This window comes from Notolepis coatsorum (genome assembly GCF_963971535.1).
Source record: "Notolepis coatsorum genome assembly, chromosome: 10".
Taxonomy (NCBI): domain Eukaryota; kingdom Metazoa; phylum Chordata; class Actinopteri; order Aulopiformes; family Paralepididae; genus Notolepis; species Notolepis coatsorum.
The window spans coordinates 19,946,816-19,964,963 of NC_140174.1; the positions used below are offsets into that span (position 1 = coordinate 19,946,816).

Here is an 18,148-nt window from a genome sequence, read left to right on the forward strand (position 1 = left end):
ATTATAATTTTTTATTTATTTTTTATATTCGGCTAAGAGGTTGGCCAGTCGACTACGGCTCCGTTTGACCGATTAATCGACTAATCGACTAATAGGGGTCAGCCCTAGTGTACTGTATTTTATATTTATTTTAGTATTTCTGTTTTTGTATTGTACAGCACTTTGGTACAACTTCGGTTGATTTTAAATGTGCTTGACCTTGACCTTGCTCCCGATGAGCAGGTCGGCACCTTGCATGGTCGCCTCCGCCGTCGGTGTGTGAATCTGTGAGTGATCGGGTAAAATGTGAGGAAATTGTAAAGTGCTTTGAAATTTACCATACCCCCCCCCCACTCACCCAGCAGCCCCCCCCCCCACCCAGCAGCCCCCCCCCCCCCCCCCCCCCCCACTCACCCAGCAGTCCTCCGAAGGTGACAGCCGGTGACAGGGCAGCGAAGTAGATGAAGATGACGGCGGCGAGGACCTGGGAGTCCAGGGCGTCTGTGATGTCACTCAGGTAGTGCTTGTAGCGCCGCCGGACGTCCCGGATCATCCCACCGAACGGCCGGCCGGTACGGGCCAGAGGGTCCTCGGGGGGCGGAGCCACGTTCTTCAGAGAAGCTGGGGAGGAACAGCACATTAACCTGACATCATATTAACCTGATATCATATTAACATCATATTAACCTGACATCACATTAACCTGACATCTATTAACCTGACATCATATTAACCTGACATCACATTAACCTGACATCACATTAACCTGACATCACATTAACCTGACATCACATTAACCTGACACCATATTAACCTGATATCATATTAACCTGACACCATATTAACCTGACATCACATTAACCTGACACCATATTAACCTGACATCACATTAACCTGACACCATATTAACCTGACATCACATTAACACCACATTAACCTGACATCTATTAACCTGACATCACATTAACCTGACATCACATTAACCTGACATCTATTAACGATAGGTTATGACTATAACCAAGTTCTGTTAGTTAGGGGCGATGCTTGGCATCACACTGCACTATCTCGCGTACGTGCACGCGTACTGAATAAACCACAAATGTACCTCTAATACCAGTATTAGTCTGACCACACCCCTCATCAGCTTACCTTCATAAGCAGGTGTGTGGTCACCTGCTCTCCTCCTTCCCAAGCTTTCACCACAAGGTGAGGACAAGGGCTGCAGCGGCCGTCTGATGCCAAGCATCGCCCCTAACTAACAGAACTTGGTTATAGTCATAACCTATCGTTCTGTATCGTTAGTGGCTTAGCTTGGCATCACACTGCACAAGGGAGGCCAAGCGGAGCCACTGGCTGACAAATACACCCCGCTGACAGCCCCCCCACAACCATCAGAACAGGGAGGGCCGAGCCCCCCCGACCCCCCCTAATGGCGGGTAGCCCCCCTATTAGGGACGTCACGGGAGGGCGACGGACCCGACCGTGCGAAGAGGCACTCAAGCAACTCAACGCACAGGGTGAGCAGACCGTGGCTTGACCCCACGACTACACACACGCACAACCCGCATGCCACCCGGGAACGAACGGAGGAACAACCTCGTTACTGCCCCCAGAATCACGGGGTCAAGGGCAAACCCAACCCCGTGGCAAGGCCGTAGCAGCGGAGCACGAAGGAAGACCCAGACCCACCAAAAGGACTGGACTCCCTAGAATGGGGGCCCGGAGAAGTCCATGATGCCAGCATCAAGACCCCACTAGGTGGGCACGTAGTGCCCCGCCCCCCACATCGCCAGCGTATTCGGACAAAGGCCCCTCAGTTACTGCACCTGGTATTCCCAGGCGGAATCCCATCCAAGTACTAACCAGGCCAGAACCTGCTTAGCTTCCGAGATCGGACGAGATCGGGCGTGTTCAGGTCGGTATGGCCGTAAGCCGAGCGGGCCCCGTCCCCCCAATAGTACACCGCCTGGCACACTGACCCTGCAGAACAGGCAGTCAGCATGGCCGTAAGCACACAAAAAAGGTTAACCAACGGAAGCAGGCAGCGCACCGGGGAAAAACCAGGCAACAGGCTGTTAACCCTAGCCTGGAGACTGCGGACGAGACAGGCGCCAGAGGGGACAGCTGAACACAGCCGCCCCGGCGGAAGGAGCGTAAGCTGGCGGTGTTGCATGACCAAGCCTCCATTTAACAACCCCCACCCAGAGGGGTCGAGGCAGAGAAGGCTGACACGATTGGCAGACGTCATGAACGTGCAGGGGCACCCTCAAACGGTGAACCCGGGAGTTGACACTGCTCAAACACACCAGGGAATCAACCACCTCGGTGTTACCCAATGCGGCGGTTGTTCCTATAACCCCTCAAGAAAAAACTCCAAAACACACCTGCGGGTATACACCGGCTATACCGCAGTACAAGTGTTTCAGTTTCCAAAAAGGGTTAACCCAGGCCTACGGGTCGCAAACATCACTTCGGACCGGGCCTGGCGGTACGGGAAGCACAGGGTCACCAGAGGAGGTCAAAAAACCACCCCCACAGGCCCCTCTTCGCCATGCGTGAGAGAGGAGCGAAAAATAATGGAGAACCAGCCCCTAAGCACACCGTACCTGGTATTCCCCGGCGGTCTCCCAACCAAGTACTAACCAGGACCAACCTGTGTAGCGGCCGAGATCCGACGAGATCGAGCGCGTACAGAATGGCATGGCTGTAAGCCATGACGACAGTGCTGAGTAAAAACATACCCAACCAGGGTCTCCATAGCGCTTAACCCTGTGACACCCAGACCGACCTGGCATTTTTCCCCCTGAAAAAAGCCCAAGTCCCTCAGGGTACCAGAACAGCAGATCTGCATCCCCGGCGGACAACGGGTTCAACTGATCTGGACCAGCGTGACCAGAACCAGTCCCGTGCCCTAACCACGCCGACATGCCTACTCCAGGAGAAGGGCAGATATGCGTGTTGATCTTAACATGAAAAGAAGGCGCCACCCAGACGTTCGGACGAACCGCGCCTGGTGGCCCACCCCAAGGGCATGAGACCCCACTACATATGTTCAGATCCATCCCGTCATCATCCCCCAGACATGAACGAGAATCCGTCGACAACCCACCCAGGTCATGGGATGTGGTCGTCGGAAGAGGAAAAACCCCCATCTCAGTTGCTTTATAAAAACGCTGTTTCAACCACAAGCAACCAAGGCGTGCCAGTCAATCGCCTGTTTACAGCGAGCTAGCACTATACGTGCGTCGGGACACACCCCCATCAATGAACAGGCTATTTAGACCTGTCATTGAATCCCCAAGGCGCCCAGGGGAACGACAAGAGGGGTGTGACACTCCCTAACTCCAACACTTCTGGAATAGAAAGAAGGAAGCATCAACAGTATGTATCCCAGTCTACACAGCCGGGGTAAAAAATGTTCACATTTTTACATCCCACCACCCTCCCATAGGAAAGAGACGGGGATCCCCAGAGAGACTTCCCACGCGAGCTGTACAGATTGAAAAGAATATATTGCACCTTGAGCCATGTAAAAAACTGGTTTTAGGGCCTCCGGGGAAGAGGCACTGAACCCATACACACTCAATAAACGAATTGAATCGAATATACATACAATAGAAAAGGACCCTTCTAGAGGGTCCACTCACTTTGACAATCTGAGGAGGAAGGCTCTGTACTCTGATGGAGGCTTCCTCACATGGAAGAAGGAGTCCGAACTCACAGAAGGCCTGAATAGGCGCTTGGTGAGGAGGAGCCCTGACCACCCCCCCTGAAAACAGATCCATCACATGGACCTGAACAGCACACGGAAGTCCTACCAACAGAGACGCGCACGGTGACGTACTCTATGGCGGGGGAATTCCTGCGGTGCACACGCCCAATATACCAGGCCGTGGGACCAGGAACTCCCTCCCCCCCCCCCCCCCCCCCCCGTAACGTGCCGAACCGCCACGTGACGGGAACCTTGAAGGACAGGGGGTGTACCCCTGACCGACAGAACAATGGGGATAGGAAAGGTTACCAGTTCACCCCTTTACGACCCCACACCCATGATACGACGTAACGACAAAAAGAGAATATGACACAGTCATAGTCAGCTCTATGAAGCGTTTCACAGCTCCACACAGCGCATGAGCTAACCTGCTATCTGATTTTTACTAAGGAAAAACACAGAATAGAGAGGGCTCTAAGAACCCCGGTCCAACATACACATGTGCTTCTGTGGCCAGTACAACCCAGTTGTAGGTCACATGACACACACAACCCATCATCACCTACAAAAAATGGCAAAAACACTCAACAGAGGAACGCCGTTTTTTTCACAATGAGAGAATACATCATTCTTGATTAGTATCGACCACAGGCCTTGCTAAGCACACATGACAGCAACCAAACCAGTTTCCCTTTAGGAAATAAGTTTCTCCAGCAGATTTAGCACAACCTCAGCAATCAAGCTAAGAGTTACATCGTATCCCTACCACACAAAAGACACAATTAATGCACAACATGTCTGATAGGAGGTGATAAAGTCCCCAGGGAACCGGGGGGGAAAAACACAATCCTCCTATTTTACCCTCAATACGGCCAGTTAAAACAGGAAAACCTGTTAATGTGTGAACACACTGTTCATTGTCATTACAGTCTGAGAAAGAACATTCTTTTACTCACTTGTCACCAAGCATAGCTTCATAGGTTAGTTGCCTTAGTAGTGAGTACACGGTACACATAAACACCATGATGTTTCTCACACAACAACCAGATCAATACATCACGATCTGCACGGAGAAGCTAACTGCCAGTGACAAAAACAGCTCACACATAACCCGCAACGTATCCTAAATGCATTGCAACAACACACGTTTTGGGAAAAAACACCGTTATTCACAATACATTTAGCAAAGTAAAACCAGAAGACGTGTTATGAGGTCTGGTCAACCCCGTTCCTACCCGGAACGCAGATCAGCGAAGTGCAGTCACAAGACACCGTAGAACACAGCCGTCCTGTGTTGTTCGATCCGGGCAGCGTCGCCGCTCCAACCAGTCGCTACAGTCCTCTTTGTTGACGCAATCCCCGTCCAGGCTCAGGGCAGGGTCGACGAAACATCCCCTGTCAAGGATGACGTCGCGGTCAAGAGTGTAAAACATGTTAAAATCAAAGCACGTTCAACAGAAAAGCATCAAGCTAACGGCGATCAGAAGCGAGCTCCCGGCGGCGCGCGAGAAGCTAAGCTACCCCGCGCCAGCCATGGCCATAGCAGCAAGCTAACGTTACCTAGCGACCACGACATGCTAGCCCCGCAGCTAACAGCTGACTGGCTAATAGTAGGCCTTAAGCAGGCCATGCAGCGATCCAGCAGGCTAACGCAGCAGTTAACAGCTGACTGGCTAACCGTAAGCTATGAACATGTAAACAATGACATAACACTCACCCAGACAGGCCGCCGTTCTGAACCTCTCCTCACTTTTTAAGAGAAAAGAGAAAACAAGATGTCAACACCGCTTCACAACGGTGACTTTACCACATCCGGCGGAATCAGCACAGTACCAACTGGCCTGTGTAGCTGACTTTGAACACGAATCTGCCGCTATCGCACATTACATGCACATATCCCCTCGTGAAGGAATACTCTCATTTGGATATGAAAGATGGGGCCTTAACACGGTGACAGAGAGAATCCACTCGTCCAGAACACACAGGGATCACCAGTGTCAATGGTCGCGGCCCACTAGTTAAAACTATAATGGTCTCCAGACCAAGGCCTTCTGTCGCCTAGGCGGCTAAACAAAGGACCCTAGCCTGGGGCCGGTTTCCATAAACTTTGTCAAGTAGCCCCCATAGCACTAACAGACAAGTGGAGCCCGCCAGCAAACACTACTCACCCAACCTGGAACGCACCGCTTCTCACAACAGCGGCATGTCCGACAGTTCAGCTGTGGCCTGACAGGTTTCACCCCAACAAACACAGCAAGGAACTGCAGTTGAGAAGCATGCAGCGGCGTGCTCCCAATACGAAAACCGGTGGAGGGTTTTTAGAATGATCATCATCTTCTAGACACTCCAGTACGAAGACAATATCGCCGTATTTTCTCGAAAAATAGTGAGAGAGAAAATAAAGATATGATGTCAACGTATCCTTGTTTCCCAAGCTGTTCCTAATCCAATTTCTTCCATCATGGTGTCAAGTGTGGGGATCTACCGAGGCACTTCTTCCTTGTGGTGAAAGCGAGAAGGAGGAGAGCAGGTGACCACACACCTGCTTATGAAGGTAAGCTGATGAGGGGTGTGGTCAGACTAATACTGGTATTAGAGGTACATTTGTGGTTTATTCAGTACGCGTGCACGTACGCGAGATAGTGCAGTGTGATGCCAAGCTAAGCCACTAACGATACAGAACCTGACATCATATGACATCATATTAACATCACATTAACCTGACATATATTAACCTGACATCATATTAACCTGACATCACATTAACCTGACATCACATTAACCTGACACCATATTAACCGGACATCACATTAACATCACATTAACCTGACATCTATTAACCTGACATCACATTAACCTGACATCACATTAACCTGACATCCATTAACCTGACATCATATGACATCATATTAACATCACATTAACCTGACATCATATGACAGCATATTAACGTCACATTAACCTGACATCATATTAACATCACATTAACCTGACATCACATTAACATCACATTAACCTGACATCTATTAACCTGACATCACATTAACATCACATTAACCTGACATCATATTAACCTGACATCACATTAACCTATCATATCATATTAACATCACATTAACCTGATATCACATTAACCTAACATCACATTAACCTAACATTATAGTAACCTGACATCACATTAACCTGACATCATATTAACCCTTTGGTTGCCGAAAACTGAGATCTACGTTTCTGTAGTCCAGCGCTTGAGTGCCGGAAACGTAGATCTACATTTCTGTTTTGGTATTTCTTTTATTCGCTATTGCCATTCATAATTCATCGGGGCAGCCTGTGCATGCTGTACTGAATGTGTCTGAGATCGCAGATGGTCAATACCGCGGCCTACCGCCTTGCGGCCGCTATTGCACTCTGTTTGAAACGATGTAGTTTATTTTCTCTACCGAGCTGCGGCGTGGGGGCGGGTCCTAAACACTCCGGCAAAACAAGCGTTTGTAGGGATGACTTGGACAACTGTCACATTAACCTAACATCATATTAACCTAACATCCATGGTCGATGTTACTGTCCATCCAGCTTTATCTGCATCTCCCTCCCTACTTCAGCCGCTCTTTCAGCATCGACTGGGTCATCTGCAGTGCTTGTGAATTCCGTTGAGAAGGACACAAGCTTGTCTCGGTTGTGGTCGAAGGGGTTGTTCTCCTCTAACCATTTGAGGGCAAGTTCAATCGCTTCAGCATCTCACTTCATCTGTGTTTTGGCAAGGTCAACATCATCATCATCATCATCATCATCATCATCATCATCATCATCATCATCATAATTTATTTCATCATCATTTATTTATTTGTGGAGAAGGTCTTTGTGGAGTGGACCATGTTTCTTGACACCTTCCTCCATGCGCTTGTTGACATCAGAGAAGTGGCTGAGAGTCTGCACCCAGCTAGCTAACAATTAAGATCATTTGATGATAGTACACACACCCTATATATTATTTATATATGCATATTATCAATGTAGTGACATACAATTTTCCAGTTATAATTATAATTTTCTTTTTTTTTATAATACTTACAAATCAAATCTCCTTGTAGTATCTTGCTGACTGGTGAATATTGTTATTTGATGTGTGTCTATTGTCTGTCCATGATCCACACAGGAGAGGGTTGCAAAAGGCTTGAGCATGTCTGACACCTACCACTCACTTTCTGCAAATGCCAACCAACTACAACAGTTACCAGTAAACAATGAGTATAGTTACCATGGGATGTACATGAATAAACGAATAAAGCTACTTTTAAATGTATATGCACCCAGCCATATTTATTTTCACAAAGAAAAGGCGGGAAAGGTGGGCGTGGCCGTTTTTCCACCAAGGAGTGCTTTTAGTGCAAAGTAAATGTTTGCAATCGATTCAGAATCATGAAAAAAAACTAGTTTGACACCTCATGCGGTGTTTAAGGCAAAAATAAACATTTTACATTTTTCACAGATAAGGTTCTGGGTGCTCCAACTTTCAGCAGCTGTCACAGGTTTTCCTATTGGAGTTGAATTTAAATATTTGTATATGTGTTATTAGACACCTTTACAAACACATTGTTGAAGACATTTCTTGGTAAGGCATTTATTCCAAGATTGGTCAAATATCTGATAATATTCCCTGACTACTAGTCTAGTGTGACAGGTGAAATCCTCTTTCATTGCCTCTGTGCCCGTTTTCCTAGGCAGTTAGCGATTAGTCGACTATTCGACTATTCGACTAATCGGGGTCATCCCTAGTAAATATACACCCACTGGAGAATTATCCAACGCCCTTCCTACAGAAAAAATATTATTATTGTTATTATTATAGAGACATTTATTATACAAGTATTATTTATCATCTGGTGCCACCTAGTGGGCGTTTACTGCAGACTGTGGGACTCCAGGAGACTGAGATTGTGGACAGGTGAGGCCTCAGCGTCAGCGTGACGCACTATTTAAGGGACACTAAGCCCCGTGGGCGATCTAACGTAAGGTTATGTATATAACCAAGTTCTGTGAGTTATGGTGACGCTCAGCATCATACTGCACTGTACTTCACTTTGTGCACGAGCACTGAATAAAAGATTCCACCATGTACCTTTACATCCCAACATTCATCTGGCCCCACCCCCATCCGCTTACCTTCATAAGCAGGTGTGTGGTCACCTACTCGCCTCCTTACCAAACTTTCACCACAAGGCGAGATCAAGGGCCGCAGCGGCGTCTGATGCTGAGCGTCACCATAACTCACAGAACTTGGTTATATACATAACCTTACGTTCTGTTTCGTTATGGATCTCGCTCAGCATCATACTGCACAAGGGAGGCTGAGCGAGAGCCATAGCCCGACAAATGTACCCCGCTGAGGCCCCCCACAACCATCAGACTGGGGAGGACCGAGCCCCCCCCGACCCTCCCTAATGGAGGATACCCCCCCTATTGGAGGCTTACGGGAGGGAGACGGATCCGACCGTGCGAAGAGGAACTCAAGCAACTCAACGCACAGGGTGAGCAGACCGTGGCTTGACCCCACGACTACACACACGCACAACCCGCATGCCACCAGGGAACGAACGGAAGGAACAACCTCGTTACTGCCCCCAAAATCACGGGGTCAAGAGCAAACCCAACCCCGTGGCAAGGCTGTAGCAGCGGAGTGCGAAGGAAGACCCAGACCCACTGAAGGGACTGGATCCCCTGGAAAAAAGGGGGCCCGGAGAGTTCAATGGCATCAAGACCCCACCAGGCGGTCACTTAGTGACACCGCCCCCCACATCGCCAGCGTATTCGGACAAGGCCCCTCCAAGAGCGGGCCCTTTCCCCCCAATAGCACACCGCCTGGCACACTGACTCTTAACACAGGCAGTCAGCATGGCCGTAAGCACTCAAAAAGGTTAACCAACGGAAGCAGGCAGCGCACCGGGGAAACCAGGCAGCAGGCTGTAACCTGAGCCTGGAGCACTGCGGACGAGACAGGCGCCAAAAGAGTCAGCTGAAACAGCCCCCCCGGCGGAAGGGGCGTATGCTGGCGTTGTTGGTCACCATGACAAAGCCTCCATTAAAAAAAAACCAACCAGAGGGGTTGAGGCAGAGAAGGCTGACATGATTGGCAGACGTCATGAACGTGCAGGGGCACACTCAACCGGGCAACCCGGGAGTTGACACTGCCCCATTGCCCCAACATACCAGGCGGCATAGCTCAACATATCAAACCAATTGTTCATTTTGTGATAAAAGCACCAAATTTGGCAGATGTGTTGATAGATATATTGGGAACAAAACTGGATATTGGGGCGTTACAAACTAGCACCCTGGTGGCCGTGGCAGGCATTTTTCAAAATGGCCACCAGCGCTTGGTCAAACTTTCCTATCCCATTGGATTTGCATGCAATAACGTGTATAATCTAGATCCCACTAACCCTGATATGTCCCTATCCGATCACGTGATCAGGATCGGGGCCGATCACGTGATTTTCCGAAGATCGGGATCGGCAAAAAAATGAATAAAAAAATCTGGATTTTTTTTTTTTTTTGCTTTTTTTTTAAAATTCAACAAACATGATCATGTTCACGTCTTAAACTCATACTGAGGCCTTAGTTTTGGTTTTAAATAGCATATCATCATTCATTTATTTATTGTCACACAGAGCAGAAGAATTTTGCCCAAAGTAATCTGCCCAAGTGCCCTACTACCCCTGTTCCACGAGAGTGCCCACACAGTGGCAATGATCAAACACTCCATGGATGTAGTCAGAAATGCAGTTCAACATCTGAATTCTGGGCAGACACCAGTAGTAACATTTGATCAACCCCTGTATGCTATTGCCAAGCAGATCCAGTGGAAGTGGCCATAGATGTATGGGGAAGACAAATTTGTTGTGATGTTTGGCGGCCTGCATATAGAGATGGCAGCTCTGAAGACCCTGGGTGATTGGTTGAAAGGCAGTGGCTGGGTTGAAGCACTGGTACAAACAGAGATCACAACAGCAGGCACTGCTGACTCCTTGCGTGCAGCACATGTTGCTCGCACCTGACATGCCCACCAAGTCGCAGTGGCTGCACTATATGTCCTGCAGTATCGGGCCTACAATAACCGTGATACAGATACAGAAGATGCGCCTTTCGGGTTTGATGAATGGTGCTCAAGGAGGGAGGAGAGCTGCGCTCAATTCCAGTACTGGGCAACAGTCATGGCATTGGAGCTGTGTTTACTGGTCTATGTGAGATCCCTGCGGCAGTCCTTCAGCATGTACCTTGATGCTCTGACAGAACTCGTCCCCTGGTTCTTTGCTCTGGACCATACGAACTATGCCCGCTGGATCCGTTCAACCTTCGTGACATGACTGAACTACCAACAAGACACCCAGATGTTGCCAGAGAATTGAATGTAGGCAATTTCACCATTCAGAAGACCAATCAGGTATTCTCGCCAATCCCCATTGATCAAGCACATGAGCAAAATAATGCTTGCATCAAGAGTGATGGAGGGGTGGTAGGTCTTCCAGACAACCCTAGTGCCCTCAGACGGTGGATGGTAGCTGGCCCTGAGGTTGCAGTGCTGATTGAGGACTTTGAAGATGCTCACCAGCTCATGGGAAGGCAAGATGGGGTGTTCCACCATCATCAGACAGCAAGTGTGCAGAAAGAATTTAGAAAAGATGTCTGCTCGCTCCTCAATGTAATGGAAGAACTGGGCAACCAGTTCACTCAAGGAGAGTGAAGACCTGCTTGTTAAAAAGGTTAAACCAAGAAAAGCTGCTGGCCAGACTCGATATGCGTGCGCACCCTGCACCACTGTGCTGATCAGCTTGGTTGGGTGTTTTCTAGACTCTTCCAGATGTGTGTAGATCAAGGTCAGATCCCCACATTATGGAAGATGTCAACCATCATACCCATCCCTAAGTCAAAAGATTCAAAAGAATTGAAGGACTTTAGACCAGTGGCGCTTACCTCATTAGCAATGAAGTATTTTGAGAAGTTTTTAAAAAACACTACTGTCTTTTATTGAGGGTAAATTAGATCCCCTTCAATTCGCATATCAGCCAGGTAAAGGGGTGGAGGATGCTATGCTCTTCATCTTGGACACCTGGAGCTCATGCTAGACTTTTATTTGCAGATTTCTCCTCTGCTTTTAATAAAATGCAGCCCCACATTTTAATTGAGAGGCTTGACTCTTATTTTAGTCTCCCACACCAGCTTCTCATGCTGATTTAAAATGTCCTCACTGAGAGGGTCCAGCAGGTCTTTGTCAATGGGCATGTCGATTTCCAACACTGGCTCCTCCCAAGGTTGCGCTTCGTCTCCCCTTTTATTTATTATGTACACGGACAGCTGCAGATCGCTTCATGACCAAAGGCATCTGGTTAAGTTTTCAGATGACACTGTCCTGGTATCCCTACTGCAGCGCTCCGAAACTGATCATGGACCTGTACTTCACGACTTTGTGAATTGGTGTGATGAGAATTACTTGGACCTTAATGTCTCTAAGACTAAGGACATGATAATTGACTTCAGACACAACCCCGATCATCAAGCCAGTGTAGCTAGTGTAATTCACGATGAGGACGTCCAGATTGTTGAATCGTACAAATACCTGGGAACTGTGTTTGACTGTAAACTGAAGTTCAACTTAAATACAGAGTCTATTGTTAAAAAAGGTCAGCAGAGGATCTACCTGCTGAGAAAGCTGAACTCTTTTAACACTTTGACGACCGGGCCTTGCCATCTAATATGTGGCTGGAGGACAACGCTTTGTAAACAAACCGATGTACTTTTGGATAGCTATATATATACTTTATAGTATTGCTATCTGTCCATTATCATTGTCACTTGAGTGCATAAACCGTGCCTTCATAATGGCTTAAAGAAAAAAAAATCCATCGGTTGGTTGTCATTTTATAGCGCCGTGAATATAAGCTTTATCGCAGTTTTCGTCTCGGTTTTTTTCTGGAAAGCTATTTATAGGGTTAAAGGCTAGTCACGTTATATCGAACCCATTTCTGTTGTATATATACGAATGAAATAAAACAAACTGCTTAGCATCCGGACTATTACAGAGCATCTATGGATGAAATGGGGGCGGTGGGGGACGCCGATTAGTATTATTGATTAGCAATACAGTGTGTGCTCAAGTAGCCACATTCACTGATCGATCGCTTGCGTTTTACAACAATGTCCAATCCGGCTGTAATTTGGGTGAAGAGTGTCCTACCGTCAGCTCATGTGATCACCGGCAGCATTTCCCCATTATTCATCGGCATCTGGTAGATCGATATGTCCATTGGCTGATCATAAATCCCATTATTCCAGGCTGAAATCTGCGCTTCGAACCGTGATCAACGGTGGAGGATGGTCGCTTGGGATCCAGGCTCATATGAAACGCCCATAAACAGTAAAAAAAAATTTCCCCCATTCACCCTCAATGATAATGCAGTGGAGCGATGGCGCCCCTAAGAGGATCTGGCCGGTATTGCATGTTGCGGAAATCAGATATGCGGGTAGATCTGCAGAGTCGATCAGGGACGTTGATACTGTGATTAATATGGAATAAAACAATAACAACTTGCCACAAGTTAACTTGTGGCTATGGTCCACAACGCATGGCACCGAAACCCGAGTTAACTCGTGGAGACTTTCCTCCACCGAGCCCGCATCCCTCACATACAGCAGGCTACTACTGGTCAAGGAGCCACACTCCGATGTGGCTGATAGCAGGGCATCCCGCCGACGAGTCAGAGGTTCTTCCCCAACGTCTTCGAACGAGGCGCCCCAAGGAGACATCTCACCCCCCTCCAGTGTTACCTGGACAGCCGGGATACCTGTCTCCACCGGGCCTTCAAATAAGAACCTGTCCGCTTCTATCATGTAGTCCTCTGTTTCCATCGGGCATGTAGAGACCGACGCATCCTCACCTGGCTCCAGCAACTCACCAAAACCGGGCCGTTCGCGTCTGCAAGCCACCATCTTGCGACGGGAGCGAGCCGACGCAAAAAGTTTGTGTCTCAAATCCCCTGCAACCAAGGGAACCGGCCGCCCAACAGCGGACGATTCCTCGGAAACAGAGGAACCAGAGCCGGAACCAGGCCATCGCACAGGCGACTGCACCGGTGCACCAGCTCCTTGGAGAGGCAAACTACCCATCGGACACCTACCGGGCGTGGCTGCCGACCACGAGAGAGGTCTCAGCCCCGCTCCAAGACGCACGACGGAGGCGGAAATGGAGAACCGCTGGTGAAGAGTAGCGTTGCGAACACGATTCTCCGGAGTAGACATTATGACTTAGTTTTTTCTATCGAAAATATGAGAGAAGAAAAAAATAAGCACAATGTAAACACGTCTCAACTTTCTTCAGCTAACAACCTCGTCAAGTGGGATCTACCGAAGGCACTTCCTTGTGGTGAAAGTGAAGAAGGAGGCGAGTAGGTGACCACACACCTGCTTATGAAGGTAAGCGGATGGGGGTGTGGCCAGACAAATGTTGGGATGTAAAGGTACATGGTGGAATTTTTTATTCAGTGCTCGTGCACGAAGTGAAGTACAGTGCAGTATGATGCTGAGCGAGATCCATAACGAAACAGAACTGGCTAACGGTATGTTGCATTGTTGTCTCTTGTATGCGCTGTTTATGTTCGAAATTATCATTTGTATAATATGCATAGCACATGTGGCTAATTTAATGCCGTTTTCTTTCCCGTTTACATTATCGGTAAATACTACTGCTAATGACTAACTGACTGTTAGTTAGCTACTGACTGTTGTCTAACTAATTACTAATGCTACCAGCTACGAGCTGTCTAATTGGACCACCTGGTGGCTGTTTGTCAATGGCACTGGAGTACTCGAGCGTTTGGGGATGATTTCCTAAATAAATAACGTTTAAGCAAGAGTTGGAATTGTTTCCTTTGGTCCGGATTGAAACAGTCGATCGCCTGCACCCTTCCAAAGGGGAAGTCTAGTTGACACATTGACGGTGACTGCTAGATAATTGGACACCCACATTATGTCATTATGTATGTAAATATACACCCACATTATATACGTGTTTAAATATACACCCACATTATGTACATGTGTAAATATACACCCACATTATATACGTGTTTAAATATACACCCACATTATGTCATTATGTATGTAAATATACACCCACATTATATACGTGTGTAAATATACACCCACATTATGTACATGTGTAAATATACACCCACATTATATACGTGTTTAAATATACACCCACATTATATACGTGTTTAAATATACACCCACATTATGTACATGTGTAAATATACACCCACATTCTGTACATGTGTAAATATACACCCACATTATGTACATGTGTAAATAATATTTACACACAAACATAATGTGGGTGTATATTTACACATGTACATAATGTGGGTGTATATTTACTAAATATACAACCACATTATGTTTGTGTGTAAATATACACCCACATTATGTTTGTGTGTAAATATACACCCACATTATGTTTGTGTGTAAATATTAGGGATGTCCCGATTACATTTTTTTGCTCCCGATCCGATCCCGATCATGTGATTTTGAGTATCTACCGATACCGATCTTTCCCGATCCGATAATTTATTTTTTAATAATAATATTTTTTTTATTATTTTTTTCATCCCAATTTCTCACATTACATTCACCCTGAATGTTGACGTTATCCAGGTGAAAAGTTAACTTCATTCAAGCGAGGCATTGCAATCCTTGACATAAATCATTTGATGTATAATTAAAGTAAGGCCTCAGTATGAGTTTAAGACGTGAACATGGTCATGTTTGTTGAATAAAAAAAAAAAATAAAAAAAAAAAAAAAGTTTAAAAAAAATCCAGATTTTTTAATTTTTTTTTTTTATCCCGATCTTCGGAAAATCACGTGATCTGCCCCGATCCCGATCACGTGATCGGATCGGGACATCCCTAGTAAATATACACCCACATTATGTTTGTGTGTAACCCCACCTTTGCGAGGCTGGAGCCCCAGGGTCAGCGTGGGGTCAGACGGGCGGAGCCGGTCCTGCAGCATCTTCTTCTGGAAGCCGATGATGGAGGTGAGCATGGCCTCGCTCTGGATCTCCGTGGGCGGGATCACGATGCTGCAGTCCATGAAGTCGGCCACGGCGTCCGTCAGCTGGCGAGCGCCCTGCGCCTGGAGCGCCGCCTGGCTGAACACCTGGAGGGGGAAGGGTTAACCAGGAGGGCACCTTTTCACATCTTGTGATGGCGGTCGACGTGGAGTAATTTCACCAGATTATTCATGGAGGCCGACAACAGAGTCTTGGATTAACTCATTGACCGCCGGGAATTAGTCGGGGCCCGTTCTAGCACTGCCTTAAAAGATAGGATTGCATCACCTTGTTTGTAGAGCTATAACTATATTCTATATTCTAGCTATGGATAATAAATAATAATAATAATAGATTGGATTTTAAGAGAGAAGCGCCTTTCTCAGACTCAAGGACACTGTACAAGTAAAGGATGGAAAAATAAAAATAAAATAAAATTGAAAAAATATAATAAATGATGAATTATGAATTTCTGTGTATAGTAACAACAAGAAAAAACAAATAAGATAAAAGAGATAAAAAAGGAAGCAAGGTTCTGTCCAATTGGATGAAGTGTTTGAAATTAACAAACAAAACAAACAACAATAAAACAAAACAACGGAATCTGTGGCTTAAAAAAAAAGTCAGGGGTGGGCTACTTGGGAGCGGGGCCGTGTTACGTGAAGGCAAGTGTGAACAGGTGGGTTTTTAGCTTGGTTTTGAAGAGGTTGATGGTGTCAGAGCCTCGGATGAGGGGGAGAGGGAGTTCCACAGTCTGGGGGCAGCTACAGCGAAAGCTCGGTCTCCCAGTGTGGAACGCCTGGTGCGGGGGATGGATACAATACTATGGCCCATTTGACATCACCTATCTATCGTTCAATATGTGAAAAAGAATAAATGTTTCCATCCATACGTTCCCGTGTTATACCGTGGTGAATATATCGTTATAGCGTGGTCTGGGGTAATTCCCGAATGGTTGAGTAATAGGTTTATACGTCAATTCCACTATAGACGTTGCCGTTTCTTTGCCTGTACACACTATTATTCCCAAATCAAATCTATATCATAGGTATTATGTTCTATCATGAATGCATGAAAGGGAAAAAACCAATAAAAATATCTTAAAAAAAAATGAATGCATGAAAGGGAGGGGGGGGGGGTGGGTCGTTTCGGATTATTTGATTGGCAGTAACGGAATTCGTATTGAACACTAAAAACGGTTATCAGCCCGATCGGTATAAAAGCATTGCAGGATCAAGCAAAAATGTACGTCAGATAGTCCTTACCTGTGATCGGGACTATTCCAAAAATAATATTCCAATTGTTTGATCGCCATCTGGTACATCCAATGGCCATTTGGTCCACGGCATAATCCACCACAACATACAGTATGGATCGGGGATATTTGATGCGCTTCAATGGAACCGCTCCATTCGCCCGACAAGGAAAAGTGAGACCGGAGACATTTGGTTGTTACACAGGCCAATATACAAGGTTTCAAAGGGTGCTCGATACCGCCGTCTAGCTGGATGCGGCCGGTGTTGCACTTTGGCGATCTCAGACTCATTCCCTATGGTAACACCGAGGTCCCCGGATGAATAATGAATAAAAATATCGAAGAAAACTATCAAATAACATAAATATATATACGTGGTTGCCGTTCAAGGGTTGTCGGCCAAACACGTATATAAACGTTGTTGGCGGGGATTGAGTTAAGGACAGAGTTTACTGTCTGTATGTTGTGCTGTTGATGTTGGATTATCAACCAACCAACCAACCAACCAACTAACCAACCAACCATGAACCAATAAACCAACCAACCAACCAATAAACCAACCAATCAATCAATCAAGCAATCAACCAATCAATTAACCAATCAATCAATCAATCAATCAATCAACAAATCAACAAATCAACCAACCAACCAACCAACCAACCAACCAACCAACCAACCAACCAATAAATCAATCAATCAATCAATGAATCAATTAATCAATCAATCAATCCATCAAGCAGGCCCTTCCAGACTCACCTTATCAGCCATGAGGGCAGCCATAGCGCGGCCCGTCTCGTGGAAGTCCATGTCGCTCTTCCCGGGCCCCACCAGGACGAAGATGAAGCGGACGGGGACCGGGGCCTCCAGCGCAGAGTCCAGAACCACCGCCTCCTTTAGACGGACAAACGCTACGGTAGGTCTCTCCAGGAAGTCCAGGGCTCCTGGTCCAGAACCACACACACCACACATACACACACGCACATGCAAAAACACACATGCACATGCACATGCACACGCACGTGCACACAACAAGGCAGTCAAAGGACTGCAACATACTAAATACTTCCCAACACCAGTACTTTGCCCCAATACTTTATT

The 18,148-nt window shown here is 46.8% G+C and overlaps 1 protein-coding gene across 1 annotated transcript in view; it reads right to left on the reverse strand.

Annotated features, from left to right (window-relative positions):
• LOC311236059 (band 3 anion exchange protein-like) overlaps positions 1-18,148 on the reverse strand; it is a 129,932-nt gene that overhangs the window by 67,225 nt on the left and 44,559 nt on the right. The window contains exons 7-9 of the mRNA XM_084323649.1: positions 17,807-17,991; positions 15,692-15,902; positions 394-600 (exon numbers count right to left, since the gene is read on the reverse strand). Of these exons, the coding sequence (XP_084179775.1) occupies positions 394-600; positions 15,692-15,902; positions 17,807-17,991 (603 nt within the window). The remainder of the gene's footprint in view (positions 1-393; positions 601-15,691; positions 15,903-17,806; positions 17,992-18,148) is intronic.